General features: G+C 43.0%; 1 protein-coding gene across 1 annotated transcript in view; it reads right to left on the bottom strand.

The window, feature by feature from the left end:
- The window catches only part of tfap2d (transcription factor AP-2 delta (activating enhancer binding protein 2 delta)), a 92,177-nt gene that overhangs the window by 51,521 nt on the left and 23,277 nt on the right, over positions 1-17,379 (bottom strand). Inside the window, exon 4 of the mRNA XM_080193352.1 lies at positions 15,215-15,380. Coding sequence (XP_080049478.1) covers positions 15,215-15,380 — 166 coding nt within the window. The remainder of the gene's footprint in view (positions 1-15,214; positions 15,381-17,379) is intronic.

The raw sequence follows: 17,379 nt of genomic DNA, 5'->3' as shown, positions 1-17,379 counted from the left end.
ATGTGCAGTTCAGCGCTCCGATCGTTCCAGCAGCGCTAAGCCCCCACCCACAATGTGAATGGGACTGGAGATTTTTTTCAGGCTGAGTGCGTATGGGGGTGCCTGAAAGCAGATTTCTAAGTCGATCTGCATTACGCCCAGATTCAGCACTTAGAATGAAAATGGTAAAATCGGGCCCACAGTGTGGGAAAGCAGATCGAGAGAGAACGCAAGAGAGAGAGGGAGCTATGCGAGAAAGGGTCACAGCTAACAGGAAGATTGTGAAGCTAGAACAGGCATGTAATGGTTCACAAGCTGCTGTGAAGGTCTTACATAAGTCAAGCACAGAACAGTAGCAAAAATCAGCTGACAATACAAGGTGCCAGAAAGAGATAAAGGTAGATAAAGAGAGTGACAGATTGAAGTCTCAATTCTCAGCTCAAAGGTTATGATGTGCACTTTGAGGATCGAGGGGTAGATGGAGACAGTGGCAAATTAAAGTCTCCACTTTCAGCACACAGGTGCTTGTTAGACGGTTATATAGATTGGAAGTGGGGCATTGTGGACGAGGCCCATAGCTATGGCAACAGTGATGACTCCTGGGGCAATCCTCTGCGAGACAAATATGCAGTGAAACCATCAGTCCCATTCATGCCCACATCCATAAATTCCATCACAACGAATAACCACTGATAACTAACAATCTGGAAAAGAGTGTGAACTACCGAATTCTGAATGCAAATTTCAAAAACAAAGTCAGAGCTGCAGGCTGAGTTGATAAGGAAATGTGTGTTTGAGTAAGTTTCTTGTGTGTTATTGTGCCTGTGAATTTATTCCCCCTTGTTTTCAAGTCTGTGTCTAGTCCCTCTGTCATTCAAGTAAATTGGTTACCACCCCACTGTGGTCTGGTTCTGTTAATTGCTTAAAAGTTCCTTGTTCAATGTATGCAGTTGTATTTTGAATTAGGTTAGTGAGAATAAGCTTAATAAAGTTTTTTTTTCAAATTTATGATCCATGGTCATGCTTACTGGTCAGAATCATAATTCCAGGATATTTTGATAAACATGAGACAACTTTAGTCCAGTTACAAATTGACGATTTCAGAATGAAAGTTTTAATTTTGATTTGATTTATTATTGTCGCATGTATTAATATACAGTGAAAAGTATTGTTTCACTGTATTAATGTACAGTGAAAAGTATTATTTCTATGAACATACCATTCATAGAAAAGGAAACGAGAGAGTGCAAAGTGTAGTGTTATAGTCAGAGCTAGGGTGTAGAGAAAGATCAACTTAATGCAACGTAAGTCCATTCAAAAGTCTGACAGCAACAGGGAAGACGCTGTTGTTGAGTTGGTTGGCACGTGACCTCAGATCTTTGTACTTTTTTCCTGAAGGAAGAAGGTGGAAGAAAGAATGACCGGGGTACGTGGGGTCCTTAATTATTTGATTCGGTTAATTAAAATTTGGTATATTTGAAATGATTATGATCAATCCTGTGCTGGGGTGGGTTAAAGCTTCTTGTTAGATTCAAAGTCCTGATTTTACCGGCACGACCGCCCTGATTTCGGGCCAGGCCAGGCTCACAGAATGGCAATCTCTGTTTGCCTCAGGTGTGATCTTACGAGCGTCGGGCAGGTGTGCTGGTAAAATTCTAGCCGAAGAGTTACTCCTGCCACAACTGGTACAATGAAAAAAAATCATTTTGAGATCGGATACTGGAAAAACAGATTGCTAAATAAAAGTGAATCCCAGACAATGTTCCTAAATTAAAACAAAGAAGGATGTCCATTTGAGAACCTTTACTCCACCACTTTTCAAATTAGCAGTGAATTAACTCTTCTCTGTTAGCTTCTAAAGATGGTTTATATTTTTATAGGAATTGGGAAATCCAATATAAACACATTGACCAATAAGTAACAAACTTTTAAAAAACAAAGCTGGGAAACAAAAATTTGAATGGATGGATTCATTTTAATTCATACGAGTTGGTACACTAAAATAAATGAAGGAAAGGTTGACATTTAAAGGGATTCTAAGAAAACGATAAAAATACACACAGTCTAGATGGATATTAGAACAAAGTTTCTTTTAAAGAAGGGATGAAATAAACATTAATAGAAATCTGTCAGCCCAACAACACTCTTATTTGAATTTGCAACAATTCTAAGATATAAAAAGTACAATGTAATTTAGTAAGTTACTTCTGAATTGATGTCACCTAAGATAAAGAACAAGCAATCAGATATGTTATTGCCTGAAATCAAAAAGAAATGTTTGATTTCTGTTTCAAAGATATGAGAATATTCTATTGGTGTGCAAAATTTCTCCAAGGTTCATGGACTGGCGTAGGATTATGACTAGTGGGATGCAGCAAATTAGATGTGATTGAGTAACTGAGGGTGGAAGATCAAAACGGGAAATGGGATATTGGATGCAATCCAATGGAATATTTCAATCTGACATTGATGTATACTCTAGTGAAAAGAAAGTATAGAGAAGACTAGTAAGTTGATAACTTCCATTTGGTGATACAATTCACTACTGCTGAATGGATCAGAAGGAGGATTGTAGCCAGATGAATAAAGTGTTAAACTTCTGCAATGCATGACGGGAAAAGTAATCAACCTTACACAACACAGAAACAGCTTGTATTTACAAACAAGTGTGAAAAGATGTACTCAACATAAAATTGCTATGGTTACTAAGACAGATCAAGGTTAATAAATATGGACTGCTTTTGCAAGCTAGCATTGAGGAGAACGTACAATAGGTCATCCATGTACACGGCAAAATAACTTTCTCTATGCTGGAAGAAGCTGGATAAAAGGGAGAAGTTTGCAGGTTCAGCAGGGAAACTTGTGGGATCAACCATCACATTAGAAGGGCACCCTGAAGCTAGGATGCCAAGAAGATGACCCATCAAAGGGAGCCTTATCATCTCACCTTGCAATGGGTAGTACTTAAGTCCAAGCCATGAGTCACAGGGACTAGCTAGGGTAAATGCATGGGGTTATGGGGGTAGGGGCTGGATGCAATTGTGGTCAGTGCAGACTCGATTGGCTGAATGACCTCCAATGCACTGTAAGGATTCTATGATTCAAAGATAAATTTTTGAACAGTAAAGGAATTAATGGTTATGGTGAGCAGGCAGGTCAGTGGAGCTGAGTCCACAAAAAGATCAGCCATGATTTTATTGAATGGCAGAGCAGGCTCGAGGGGGCAGATGGCCTACTCCTGCTCCTAGTTCTTATGTTCTTATTCCATTTAAATAACATTCTGCTTTTCTATTCTTCTGAATATCTGCTAGTTACAATGAATCACAAAGCTCATGGTTTGGACTAAAGTACTACCCTTTGCAAGGTGAGGTGATAAGGATCCCTTTGGTGGGTCAGCTTCTTGGCATCCTAGCTTCAGAATGTTCTTCTTACGTGATGGTTGATCCACCTAACCCGACATCTTTGGACTATGGGGGAAACAGCAGCATCCGGTCGAAACCCATGCAGACACAGGGAGAATGTGCAGACTCTGCACAGACAATGACCCAAGCCAAGTCCCTGCCACTGTGAGGCAGCAGTGCTAAACACTGTGCCACTGTGCCGCCCTTAACCGCTGTGCCACTGTACCACCCTTAACCACTGTATCACCGTGCCTTAAAAACATTCAATGAGGTTGCCTCAACTGCTTCACTGGGCAGGGAATTCCACAGATTCACAACTGTTTATGTGAAGAAGTTCCTCCTCAACTCAGTCCTCAATTTGCTCCCTCTTATTTTGAGGCTATGCCCCGTAGTTCTGGTTTCACCGCAAGTGGAAACAATCTCCCTGCTTTTATCTTCTCTATTCCCTTCATAATTTTATATATTTCTATAAGATCCCCCCTTATTGTTCTGAATTCCAGTGGGTATAGTCCCAGTCTATTCAGTCTCTCCTCATAAGCCAACATTACCAACTCTGGAATCAACCTAGTGAATCTCCTCTACACCTCCCCCAATGCCAGTACATCCTTTCTCAAGTAAGGAGACCAAAACTGTACATGGTATTCCTGGTGTGGCCTCACCAGCACCTTATACAGCTGCAACATAGCCTCGCTATTTTTAAACTCCATCCCTCTAGCAAAGAAGGACAAAATTCCATTTGCCTTCTCAATTATCCACTGCACACACAAGCCAACTTTTCGTGATTTATGCACAAGGGCACTCAAGCACCTCTGCACAGCAGAATGCTGCAATTTTTTACCATTTAAATAATAGTCCATTTTGTCCAATAGTCCAATATTCTTACCAAAATGGATGACCTCACATTTATCAACATTGTATGTCTTCTGCCAGACCCTTGCCCATTCACTTAAACCATCTATATCCCTTTGCAGACTTTCAGTGTCCTCTGCACACTTTGCTCTGCCACTCATCTTAGTGTCATCTGAGAATTTTGACACACTACATTTGGTCCCCAAATCATCTATGTAAATTGAAAACATTTGCAGTCCCAACATTGATCCCTGAGGCACACCACTAGTCTCTGATCGTTAATGAGTAAAACACCCATTTATTCCCACTCCTTGCTTTCTGTTAGTTAGCCAATCCTCTATCTATGCTAATACATTACCCAGAGTGCCGTGCACCTTTATCTTGTCCAGCAGTCTTTTGTGCCGCATCTTGTCAAAAGCCTTCTGGAAATTCCGATCCACCACATCCATTGGTTCCCCATTGTCCACCGCACTCATTATGTCCTCAATTTTCCACTAAATAAGTAAAACATGACCTGCCTTTCGTGAAGCCATACTGCATCTTCCCAATGGGACAATTTATCTCCAGGTGTCTTGCTATTTCTTCCTTGATGATAAATTCAAGCATTTTCCCTACTACAGAAGTTAAACTATCTGGCCTAAAGTTATCCGCTTTTTGTCTACCTCCTTTTTTAAACAGTGGTGTCACATTTGCAGTTTCCCAATCTGCTGGAACTGCCCCAGAGTCCAGTGAATTTTGGTAAATTACAAATGCATTTGCTATTTCGCCTGCCATTTCTTTTAGTACCCTGGGACGCATTCCATCAGGGCCAGGAAACTTGTTTACCTTTAGCCCCATTAGCTTGCCCAACATGACTTCTTTGGTGATAATGATCATTTCTAGATCCTCACCTGCCGTAGCCTTCTTGTCATCAATTTTTGGCATGTTATTTGTGACTTCCACTGTGAAGACCAACACAAAATTCAATGCCTTGACTATTTTCTACTATTAAATCCCCCTTCCCATCTTCGAAAGGACCAATGTTTACCTTAACCATTCTTTTTCTTTTTATATATTTGTAGAAATTTTTGCAATTTTTAAAATATATTCGGAGCTAGTTTATTCTCGTAATCTATCTGAATTTTCTTTATAGCTTTTTTCATAGATTGACCTTTAAAGATTTTCCAATCCTTTAGTTTCTCACTAATCTTTGTCACTTTGTATGCATTTTCTTTCAATTTGATACCCTCCTTTATTTCCTTAGATATCCATATTTGATAATCCCTTTTTCTACAGCCCTTCCTTATCATTGGCATATACTTTTGCTGAGCACTGTGAAAAATCGCTTTGAAAAGTCTTCCACTGTTCTTTAACTGTCCCACCATAAAGTTTTTGCTCCCAGTCTACTTCATCCAATTCTTCCCTCATCCCATTGCAGTCTCCCTTGTTTAAGCATAAGACACTGGTATTGGAATTTACCTTCTCGTGCTCCATCTGTATTTTAAATTCAACCATACTGTGATCGCTCATTCTGACAGGATCCCTAACTGTGAGATCATTAAGAATGCTGCAACACAGAGGGATCTGAGTGTCCAATCTAAGTCACAAAAGGTTAATGTGCAGGTTCAGCAAGTAATTAAGAAGACAGTTGGAATGTTGGCCTTAATTGCAAGGGGACTGATAGATAAAAGTAGGGAAGTCTTGCTCCAGCCATACTGGACACTGGTGAGACTGCACTTGGATTACATCTGTAGTGTTTTGGTTTGTGGAGTCTTGGCAGGGTAAATGCATAAAGGACCTAGAATGAGGTGGCAGAGTTTTAAAATAAGGGGACGATTTTCCCAACCTGCTATGTTGCTTTTTTAGCACAGCAAGCCGGGAGATTCTAGCAGGGGCTGACTCATGGGGTTCCCACTGATGCCCGGGCCAGAGCGCTTCTCCCAGCTCTGGAATTCAAGTGCCATCAGTTCTGTGCTGGAAATTGGCACGAAGCTGCATAACGTATGCAGTGCCTAATTTCAATATAATCTCAGTGCAATTAGCAGGCCCAAGACGGAAGTCTTCAGGCCTGCTAGCCTCCCCACCTTCCCCCACCAGGAGCATTTCACTCCAGCAGGGATTACTATAGCTCTCCATTTGCGAGGAGCTGGTGGCCCAATACCACTGGAATGAAGGGGAGCAATGTGGATCCCCCAGAGGGTCAGGTGCCGGGGGTGCCGCCTGGGCATTGACACCTTGGCAGTGCCAGCCTGGGTCCTTTGGCACTGCCCAAGGGGCAAAGTAGCAAGCCCAGGGGGCACCTTGAAACTGCCCACCAGGCATTGGGCAGTAGGCAGTGCCAAAGAGCTGGGATCTAATGAGACAATCATTGGGAGTGGGGGTCCCATTGCCATGCTGCAGTCAGGATGGGTCGGGGAGGAAGGAAGGCCATCCGGATGGGGGGAGGGGGCAGCCTGCTTTGGGGGGCTGTGTTGGGACTGCTGGGGGGGAGGTCGGCACTGCAGGATTGGGGTTTGAGACTGCTGGTGAGGAGTGGGATCTGGGGTCGGGGGGATCGGGGGAGTCAGGAGAGCGTTGAGGGGGCGCGGGGAGAGGGGGGCAGTCAAGGCTGGCCCGGGAGACCAGTGAGTGGGCTATGGGGTGTATGAGGGCTGGCACTGAGGGATCGCAGGGTTGACCAGCAATTGAGTTGGCCAGTGATCGGGACGCTGGCAGACAGGGGTCAATGCACATGCACTGGTCTCAATGCTGACAGATTGGCATATGTGCAGAGACCCATTCAGCGCTATGCTGCCAGCCTCTCCAGTGCAAATCAGAGTCACCCACTGAATTTTAATATGATTTTTAATATTTATGAATTTTAATATCTCCCACACCGGAGTGTGGGAGATTCTTTTATAAGCTCCCATTGAAAAAAAAATGGGATTTACTCCAGTTTTTACATGAATTCGACACTTAGAATATTTCGGGGAGAATCCTACCCAAGGTTTTTCCTATTTAAGGCTGAGGCGAGGATACATTTTTTGTCTCAGGGGGTCATTAATCTTTGCAATTCTCTTCCCCAGTGAATAGTGGGGGTTGGGCCAGTGAATATATTGGAGATTGACAGATTTCTGATCTACAAGGGGGTGAATGGTCATGGGAGATATGCATGAAAGTGGAATTAAGGCCACAATTTAATCAGCCATGATCTAATTGAACATTTGATGGGCTAATTGGCCATCTCCTACTCCTATACATATGAGCTGGGATTCTCCCAAAAAAATTCTAAGTTCCTAATTTGTGTGAAAACGGGAGCAACCCTTGCCAACATTTTTAGTGGGATTTTCAGATTGAATCTCTGACACTCTGAGCATTACAGATTCCCTCTGAAAATCAGGGGGTGGGGTCTATTCCCCCTGGAGCAGTCGGCAGCATAGCACTGAGTGGGCCACTGCATGTGCGCCGATCTTCAGAGTGGAGATCGACGCATGCACACAGGCCCAACACTGCCAGCCTCTGAATCGTTGGCCAGTCTGATCGCTACCTAATCCCACAATCACCATCGCTGGCCTTCCAACCCCTCCATCCTCCAATTGCTGGCCTCCTGGACCTCTCCAGCCAAGCCCTGATGTCCCCCCACCCCTGCCAGCCCCAATCTCCCAATACCCGCTCCGACAGTACCAACCACCCTACTCCCTCCACCACTGGCAGTCCCGAACCCCATCCCCCCCACAGTCACCCTCCCCACAACAGCTCAAGCCCCCAGCAGCCCCAACCATCCCCACCACCCGATGGCCAGCCCCGACCTCTTCCCTCCCTCTGTCTGCAATCCTCTGGCAGAGTGGTAGCAGGACCTCCCCACTCCCACCGATCTCCCAAATAGCTCCCGCCTCCTCTGTCACAGTGGGCAGTGCCAAGGTGCCTCTTGGGGGTTGCCAGTTTGCCCCTTGAGCAGTGTCATGGGGCCAGGCTGGCCAATGTGAAGTGGAATAGTTAAAAATGTTGATGTCAAGCTAACTGAAAAATAAAATGTGTGATTCTGCACAGAAATTCAATTATTTTTACAACATATCTGGTCAATGGGATGTTCAAAGCAACAGTCTACATGTCACACCATGATAGTTTTGCTCCAAAAAAATTATGACCATTATATATTGGTGTCTGAATAAAACAAGTTACAGTAACTTGGCATCTGTGAGGTTGATCCCAGTAGGCCTTTAGGACAGAGGATGGAGGTGTGAAGATGGAGATGGGAAACACAGGAGGGTTGTAGCTAGAGACTGGGTTCTCTCTTGGATGGGTGGGTATGGCAAGAGGTAGGGAGGGAATTGAATGGGTGACAGTGAAAGTTGGGAGAGTGTTGGTGGGATGGGGATGGAGGTTGGGATTGTTGGTCAGGTGGGGTTGGAGCTTGGGAGGTGTTGATGGGGGGGGGGATGGAGGTTGGGGGTGTTGGAGGAATGGGGATGGAGGTTAGGGGTTTGAAGGGTGGGGATGGAAGTTGGGGTTGTTGGTGGGGATGGAGATTTGGGGTGTTGGAGGGGTGTGGATGGAAGTTGGGGCTGATGGTGGGGTGGGGATGAAAATTAGGGGTGTTGGAGGGATGGGGATGGAAGTTAGGGGTGTTGGAGGGGTGGGGATGGGAGTTGGGGTTGTTGGAGGGATGGGGATGGAAGTTTGGGGTGTTGGAGAGGTGGGGATGGAAGTTGGGGGTGTTGGATAGGTGGAGATGAAAGTAGGAGTGTTTAAGCAGTGGGAAGAGAGGCTGGGATGTTGGAGCAATGGAGATGGAGATTCAGTGGTATGGAGGAGTGGGGATGGAAGTTCGGACGTTGGAGGGATGGCGATGGAGTTTCGGGATGTTGGAGGGGTGAGGATGGAAGTTGGGACAGTGGAAGGATGGAGATGGAGGTTTGGGGTGTTGGAGGAGTGGGGATGGAAGTTGGGATGTTGGAGGGATATGGAGGTTCAGGGTGTTGGAGGGATGGGGATGGAAGTTGGAGTGTTTGAGCAGTGGGAAAGCAGGCTGTGATATTAGTAGGGTTGAGGCAGCAGGAGATTGGGCAAGTTGGAGAGATCGGGACAGGTGTTTGCAGGTATTGGAAGCATAGAGAAGGAAGTTGGGCTGTTGGAGGTGGGGAAGGAAGTAATACAACATAACAGTTTCTGGGGGAGGGGGAAACAATCTTGAATGAATGCCCTACTGATCCTCGTATTATTCTTCATTGAAAAATTCAGATCAACAATTCAGTCTATATTTTTCTGAGCTGCTGGTAGATTGACAAATCCTGTGGATAATGTCATAATGTAAAAGGGGCAGATGTAATTTATACTATATTGTGGGTTGACATGAAGGAGGTCAGCATGGTAAGGCTGTATTAGCTACGTAGTTGAATTGATTTTTAAATGTAGTGCTTTTGTTATAGTCACTTTCTTAACTTTCTAGATTAGATTACTATGCAATTAATTATCTTGGGAGATTCAGCACTGGGCCTCCAATTTCACTACTGCTACATTCAGTCTGCCTACAGTATGCTGGAGTAATGGAAGATGGAAAACCAATATTCATGCAGCACCTCTCACAATGTCTCAAGTCGCTTTACAGCCTATTAAATACAGTGTCATCAAATGGCAAGCAGGCTTGCTCCCTATTGGCAGGGGCTGAATGGCTTACTCCTCTTAATAAATATATATATAATATATCATTCTGGATGAGCTGGACGAAATGGCCTTTGTCATCTGTAATGATCTTGTAAACAGAGGACGGAATTCTCCCAAAAAAATTCTAAGCGTCGAATTCGCGGAAAAACTGGAGTAATACACATTGTTTTTTGTTTTCAGTGGGAGTTCAGAGAAGAATCTCCCACAATGTGCACTGCAGAAGTCACTAGCATGTATATCATTAAAAATCAATGGATGAGGACTATTCCCACCCAGGAGACTGGCAGCATAACTCTGAATGTGCCATTGCACATGAGCCAATCTGTCAGCGCCAAAATTGGCACATGTGCACAGTGGCCCCTCCCCTGCCTGCTGGCCTCCCAGTTGCTGGCTAGCTCATGCCAGCCCTGAAACCCCCACATCACCGGCCATCCGAACCCCCCTACAGCCTGATCGCTGGCCCCCCACCATTCCAGGGCCAGCCCCCATCTTTCCCCTTCCGAAAATTCTCCCCTTCGACAGCAACAACTGCCATCCCCTTAGTCCCAACCAGGCCCACAGAATTCAGTCCCAGGCCCGCTAATGAAATTTAAATTATATTTAAATGACTATTTAAATGATCTTGGTGCCTCTGCCAATTTCCAGTGCGGAACTGACGCCACCAGAAATCCGATGCTGGGAGATGCTATCAGGGTGGGAACGCATGCGTGAACCTCGCAAATTGGCTGACGTAAGAATCTCCTGGCCCACTGCGCTAAAACATTTGTGCAGCGGGATGGGAGAATCGCGGCCAGAGAATGGAACCATGGCTGGAATTCTGTTCATTTTTCTGCTAATGGAAGTTTATTGTGAGCAGCTTTCATGGGGCAAAACTGCCAGGACAAAAGCGAATAAAGGGCTCTTAGTAAATCAGTAAGAGCATAAAACATAGGGGCAAAAGTAGACTACTCAGTCCACTGAGTCTGTTCTTCCGTTCAATGACATCATGACTGATCTGATGTGATAATCCACAACTCCACTTTCGCACCTTGTCACTATAATGCATAATTCCCTTACTGAGTAAAACTCTAACCATCTCAGCCTTGAATGCATTGGATGATCCAGGCTGTAGAGCCTTTTTTGGTAAAGAATTTCACAAATTTACTACTCTGAGAGAAGGAATTCCTCTTCATCTCGGCCTTAAATGGACAACCCTTACTCTGAGATCATGCCCTCTGGTCCAAGACTTTCCCACAAGGGGAAACAGCCATTCACCACTGATCCTGCCATGCTCCTATATATTTTAAGAAGGTCACCTCACATTCTCCTAAACTCCAGTGTGCACACGTCCAACATACTCAACATCTTCTTATAAGAAAATCTGTTCATAACCAGCCAGGATCAACTTTGTGAACTTTCTCTAGATTGCTGCCAATGCCAGTATATTTTACCTTAATAAGGGGACAAAACTATTCACAGTATTCCAGGTGTGGTCTTACCTATTTTAATAAGACTTCGCTATTTTTATATTCAATCCCCTTTGCAATAAAGGCCAACATTCCATTGCCTTCCCTATTATCAGCTGAACTTGGATGCTTGCTTTTTGTGATTTATGCACAATGACCCTGAAAATTTCTTTCTGCTGCAGCTTTCTACAGTCTTTCTTCAATTAGGTAATATCCAGCTCTTTATTCTTCATACCAAAGTGCATTACTTCACATTTCCTACATCATATTCCATCTGCCAATTTTATGCCCACTCACTTAACCTGGCTAAGTTCTTTTGTAGATACTTTCTGCCATCCTCACCACTTGTCTTCTCAACTATTTTTGTGGCATCTGCAGACTTGGCAATAGTACATTCACTTCCCTCATCCAAGTCATTCATATGTAATGTAAATAACTGTGACCTCAGCACTGATCTCTGTGGCACTCCACTTGGTCCAGGCTGCCATCCTGAAAGTGCCCCTTTTATCCCAACTCTCTGGTCTTCTTGTGACATCCTGCTTCATCCAGAAAAATGATCCTCACAGTTGTTTCCATTTATTTCAGTTTTGTCCTTTTGTCTATTTACCCATTATCCCATTCTATCTTGGTGCTTTTGTGAGCTTTTTGAGGAATTAAATAGCATGATGAAATTGTGTTGCGTTGCCAATATTGAAAACATACTGCATGAGAAACAGCAGAGTTTTCAGACTTGCTGATCAAAAAAACTCAGATACAACTGTGAAGCACTCAGATTTTGCTATCTGGCCTCTTAAAGGTTGTGTCACACAGAGAGGTTCAAGGACTTCAATGTTTCTCCCTGCCAGTGAAGACCCATGTTGTTCAATCGTTCAATTTTGTTTCTCAGGAGTAGTTTGATCTTCTGACCCTGTGAGATGACTGACAAAACAAAATCCAATTACACCCCTTCTATGAAATAACTTTACTGAATAATATCCTGCACCCTGGCAAGAGAAAGTCTTCTACAGAATGGAAAAGATCTTATGCAGATCACCTGGGTTGTAAGCATTGAATCTTGTCCTCGAATATGAATGTAACACCATTGTGTTCAAATGATGCAATGTGTGGAAGGTATGAATGACAGTTGAAAAAGTCATCAAAGTTAGGGTTATGGTCTGCACAGTGGCATAAATAACTAATAGGATATCTTCTTGTCAAATTAACAATATTGCACATTGCTGTTGCGTAAAATGTGTACTCTGATTTTTTTAATACTCATGATGAGATTGCCTGTAGAAACTAACACAGTATTATATAGTTGATGTTCATTCTATTAACAGCCCATGTTGCATATATATCAGATATTATTTATAACCAGATGCCATCACTGGGAGTTATTGTTTTACAAGTACCTTTCTGTGATTGATAAATTGATTGGTGTGCCTTGAAAAGGGGAAGAATATCATGCACAGTTGAGTGGTAAGTTTAAGCGGAGTGGAGGGTAGTGGCAGGGGGTGGGGGTGGGGGGGTGGTGGGGTGCAGTGGGGGAGGCTTGTCGGGCAAACAGTGACCAGGTCTGCTGGGGAATAAGGGGCCTGGAAAGAGGAGAAACAGCAAGATCCATGATATCTCCATCTGGCCCTGTTACAAATGCACAGTAGCAGCAGTGTGCCCAAACAAGATGCACAACACCAACTTGTCAAGCTTCCTTCCTGAGTACTTTCTACATCCAGTACCCCTACCACCTAGAAGAGCATGGACAGCAGATGCATGGGAACACCACCAAATGCAAGTTCCCATACAAGGCAAATACCACCATTCCTTAACTGTTACTGGGTCAAAATCCTGGAATTCCCTTCCTACAGTGTAACTAAGCCACACAGACTATAGCTGTTCAAAAGGGTAACTCACTGCCACCTTATCAAGGGCAATTAAAGTTGATCAACAAACATTGATTTTGTCATCATTGCCCACATCCCATGAAAAAATTGAAATACATTTCTAAAGAAACAGACAGCAAGGCTGGAATTTTTCGACTATTCACACCGACAGGATCTTCTAGTCCTGCCGTCAGTGCACCCCCATCGTGCATTTCCGAGCGGCGAGGGGGGTGTATTTAACAGAAACACCATTGACAGCAATGGGACCAGAAGATCTCGCTGTCAACCAAAGACAGGCTGCCTCCCACTGCCGCAAAACATGCAGCAGGTTGTGTAAAAAATCCAACCCCAGGAACTGAACTCTCAAATTGGGATTGGGGACATGACGCTTTGACAATATCTGGGTTCTGATCCTGCAACACTATGTGGAAATGTAGCTGCCCTAATTGGGCCAAAATCAAGCTCAGCATTCAATTAGTGGCACTGAGCATTACCAGGAGGTGGAAGCTGCCTTCAGAACGTGAGCAACTAACAGCAGTCATAACGGGACCCATGCCATCCTTGCTGGGGAGAGAAGGCTGAGTCTTAAAGCATCTTGTTGCACATAAAAGTGACCAAATGGACAAATGCAAGGTAAAGAATGCAATTTGGTGCAAAAACACCCAGCTTCTGTAATTTTCAACATTAAATAAAATCTTTACCTTTTGCCTGCCCTGAACCTGACAACTCCACATTAACATGTACCAGGTTGATTGATTTTTCTGATTCCAGCTTTGAGAATTGTGTCTTGCCCTCCCCAGTCCATTATCAAGCTCTTCAAGGAGTTTAATGGCTAATTAATCAGAAGCAAGTGGGTTTGCTACTGTGTCCCTCCTTGCTATCCCTTTGAAAATTGCATAGAATTCCCAAGGTGATAAGAATGAGCATCAGCTCCAGGTACACCATTTTCAAACTGTGCCCATACCCCTTCCTGACCCACCAACAATCGAATTCCATATTTCCCCTTCATGGTTATGCTCATGTTGAGGAAATCATCATAGGAATGTAGCAACTAGCAGTAGCAGGAGTCGGCGATTTGGCCCTTCACACCTGCTCTGTCATTCAGCTAGATCATGGCTGACCTTCTACCTCAGTGTTATTTTTCTGCACTGACCTCATATTCCTTTAATATTTAGAAACTCATCAATCTCTGACTTGGATATACTCAGTGGCCTTCACAATCCTGTGAGGTAAAGAACTCCAAAGATTTATCACCGCCTGAATGAAGACATTCCTTCTCTCCTCAGTCCCACGTGGCCCATCCCTTCTTCTGAAACTGTTCCTTGGGCTGTAGAGCCCACCACTTACCCTACCACTCCATGCAGGGGAACCATCCATTCTGTATCTCTGCTTTTGAGCTGTATAAGAATTTTTGTATGCTTCAGTGAGATATTACTCCCATCCAATCGTCTCCCAAGGATCTCAATTTCAGATAAAACAGGAACCCAGTATTAACTCTCAGTAATCCCAACCTCAGAAGAATGCTCCATTGTGTAACAGTATGAACGCTTTTTTACTAGTCCAACTACTTAGTGATGAGTCACCCACTAGAAATTGGATTGGGAATGTTTAAATTCATTTCAATTAAATCCTTCACAATAATCTGACAGAAGAAAAATTTTTGCCATCAACATTGGCAGGATTCAAGGTTATTTACTACTTAGTCCCTAAGACAATAAAATGTTCCGCAGGTTCTAGCTGTGTACTTTACCATACTACTTCACTGAACATCTTAATCTATTTAATACAAGAAAGTTTGGGATGAGAAGAGGCTATTTGGCTGAATAAGCCCACTTGATACATGTATGTTTCAAGATTTGCCTTGTAAGAAGTCTCACAACACCAGGTTAAAGCCCAACGGGTTTATCACAGTTCATGATTCCAAGTAAACCTGTTGGACTTTAATCTGGTGTTGTAAGACTTCTTACAATGCCCACCCCAGTCCAACATCATCACCTCCACATCAAGATTTGCCTTGCAATGGGTTTGATGCAGATTGTCATTTGGTATTAAAATTTACCTTCGTAAGATTCCTCCTAAAAGGGAAGCATTGAGACATTCCGGGGGTGACAGGCGCCTTTTCACTTCTGCAATGGTCACTTTATATTTGGAAGTGGAGCTGAGTAGAGACAGACGTCCAGGAACAGAACAAAACAGGTCTGTCGGATTTACAACACAGGTGCTACCTGGAATAAATGAAACAAATCTGATTCAGATTGTGATTCTTTCTGAAACATGCAGAGTTCTATAACATGTGCACAGAAATATATTTTACCTTTAAATATGTCAACAATTACTTTGTAGATGTATTGGAAGTTGAACATTGAATTATCCAACAGCTGGATAATCTGCTTTCTTTTATATTCTGCAGAGTTGCAGATTAAATCTCACACAGGATAACTGTGAGTTGTTATTTCATTGGTGGTAACCAAGCTGAAGCAACAAAGTAGGTGTCTCGAATTGCCAACACGAGCAAGAAAGAGTTGCACCAAAACTGTTACAAGGCAACCATAGACGTTTGAATTTGATTTGTGTGTTGGCACATAATTGTAATTTTTCCCACTGACAGTTCTGGTAAAACCTCCTATTTCATTACTATTACACTGCATCACTCAAAGGTAATGTGAACCAAACCATATCCAATAAATCTCCCATGGGTTATTTGCAGCATGCATTATGGGGCTCAACTCAATACAGAACTTAGCATTCTTCCCTAGTCTGTGATCAGTTTGTTGATTTGAGCCAGCGCAGCAGCAAAATTGCTACAACTAGTTGGCAGAGCTTGTAGTTTAGCCTCATTTTGAAGCAACACCCCAATTTCTGAGCAATTTCAATGTTCTTTTCACGCATTTGCACTTAACTCTCCAATAGCACAGCAAATTTATCCAATGAGCAGCTGAATCAAAGAGACCAGGATAGGACCTAGATTCTATCTCTTGTCTCTATTGAATTAGCTAATACCAATCAGGGTAACAATATGAATGCAACAATTGTCCTTAGCAGTCCTGTGTTACAAAGTGCAAATTACCATTGTCGCTTTGCAGCAACCTTTATTGCAACTGGACATAGGTGGGCTTTGAGTGAGGATAAGGTAATCTGTGGACACTCATTATTTAGAGTCAAATATGAATAATGGTTATTTGAATGATACTAGAACTGAGCAGCAAATAAGCAAAGGGCACTTGTAAACATCCACTGCTTGTTCAGCCAGAACCTTAATATCTATTAGGACTTTAGCCTGGAGGGCTTTCTGGAACAGAAATAATCCTCAGCCTACAGGAACTGATTTACCAAGCTAGGTTCTATCTGTGACCCATGCTGGCTGATTTATTATCAATAACATCCCTTGTTTATTGTGGATCTAACAAGATTAGGCATCAGATTTCTCAGAGTCTCCCACAAATGATCAACTTGTTTACAAACCTCCGTCATCAGGAATGGCACCATGGAGCCACCTCAATATTAAACTTATTTCCCTCAAAGGAGTATACTCACGAACTGGTCATTTAAAAATTACAAGCATAGGCTTAAGCCCTTGATGATAAGAAAGCAGGTGACTGGAACGTCTCGTGAGCATAACAGCGATCGGCGAAACACATTATAAATATCCGAATCGATGCCGCTTTCCACCAAATCATATGAGCACATACTTTATCCCATTAAAGCACTGTGCCACCATATGGAGGTGCGTGACTTCAGTAGAACCTGCTTTCTCTATGCAACATTATACACGTGATTCAATTTTGCATCCTCCTTTCAGGCCCTTGCTTCCTGGGATCCAAGTTTATTGCTGGAAACATGAGATCAGTCGTGTATGATAACATGCAACCCGTTTTGCATAATTTGATTAATTAGAATTATCTAGGGCATAGGTCTAAAAAATATATTAAACCACATTCGAGATAATTGAAACTGTGATTTATATATTTAGGAGAATAAAGTATACATGCTGGTACTCAACATTGCAGATTTTTTGAGCAACCAGCAAATGAGTAATTAGTGAAGATTTATTTTTACAAATGATGAAATCATGGGAATATAGTTTCAATGTGTTCATTAGCATCCAATTATTGTGAGAAAATAGTCTTAGCCACTTTAGCAGGATATAAGGCAAGAAATGATATTTGGAAATATTAGCATAAGAACTGTTGACACATTTATGTCAAATAAATAGGTTAAGACCGT

The sequence above is a fragment of the Carcharhinus amblyrhynchos genome, chromosome 7, assembly GCF_965287045.1.
Source record: "Carcharhinus amblyrhynchos chromosome 7, sCarAmb.v2.hapA, whole genome shotgun sequence".
In the NCBI taxonomy this organism is placed as follows: domain Eukaryota; kingdom Metazoa; phylum Chordata; class Chondrichthyes; order Carcharhiniformes; family Carcharhinidae; genus Carcharhinus; species Carcharhinus amblyrhynchos.
This window is presented reverse-complemented; position numbering and strand designations above follow the sequence as displayed.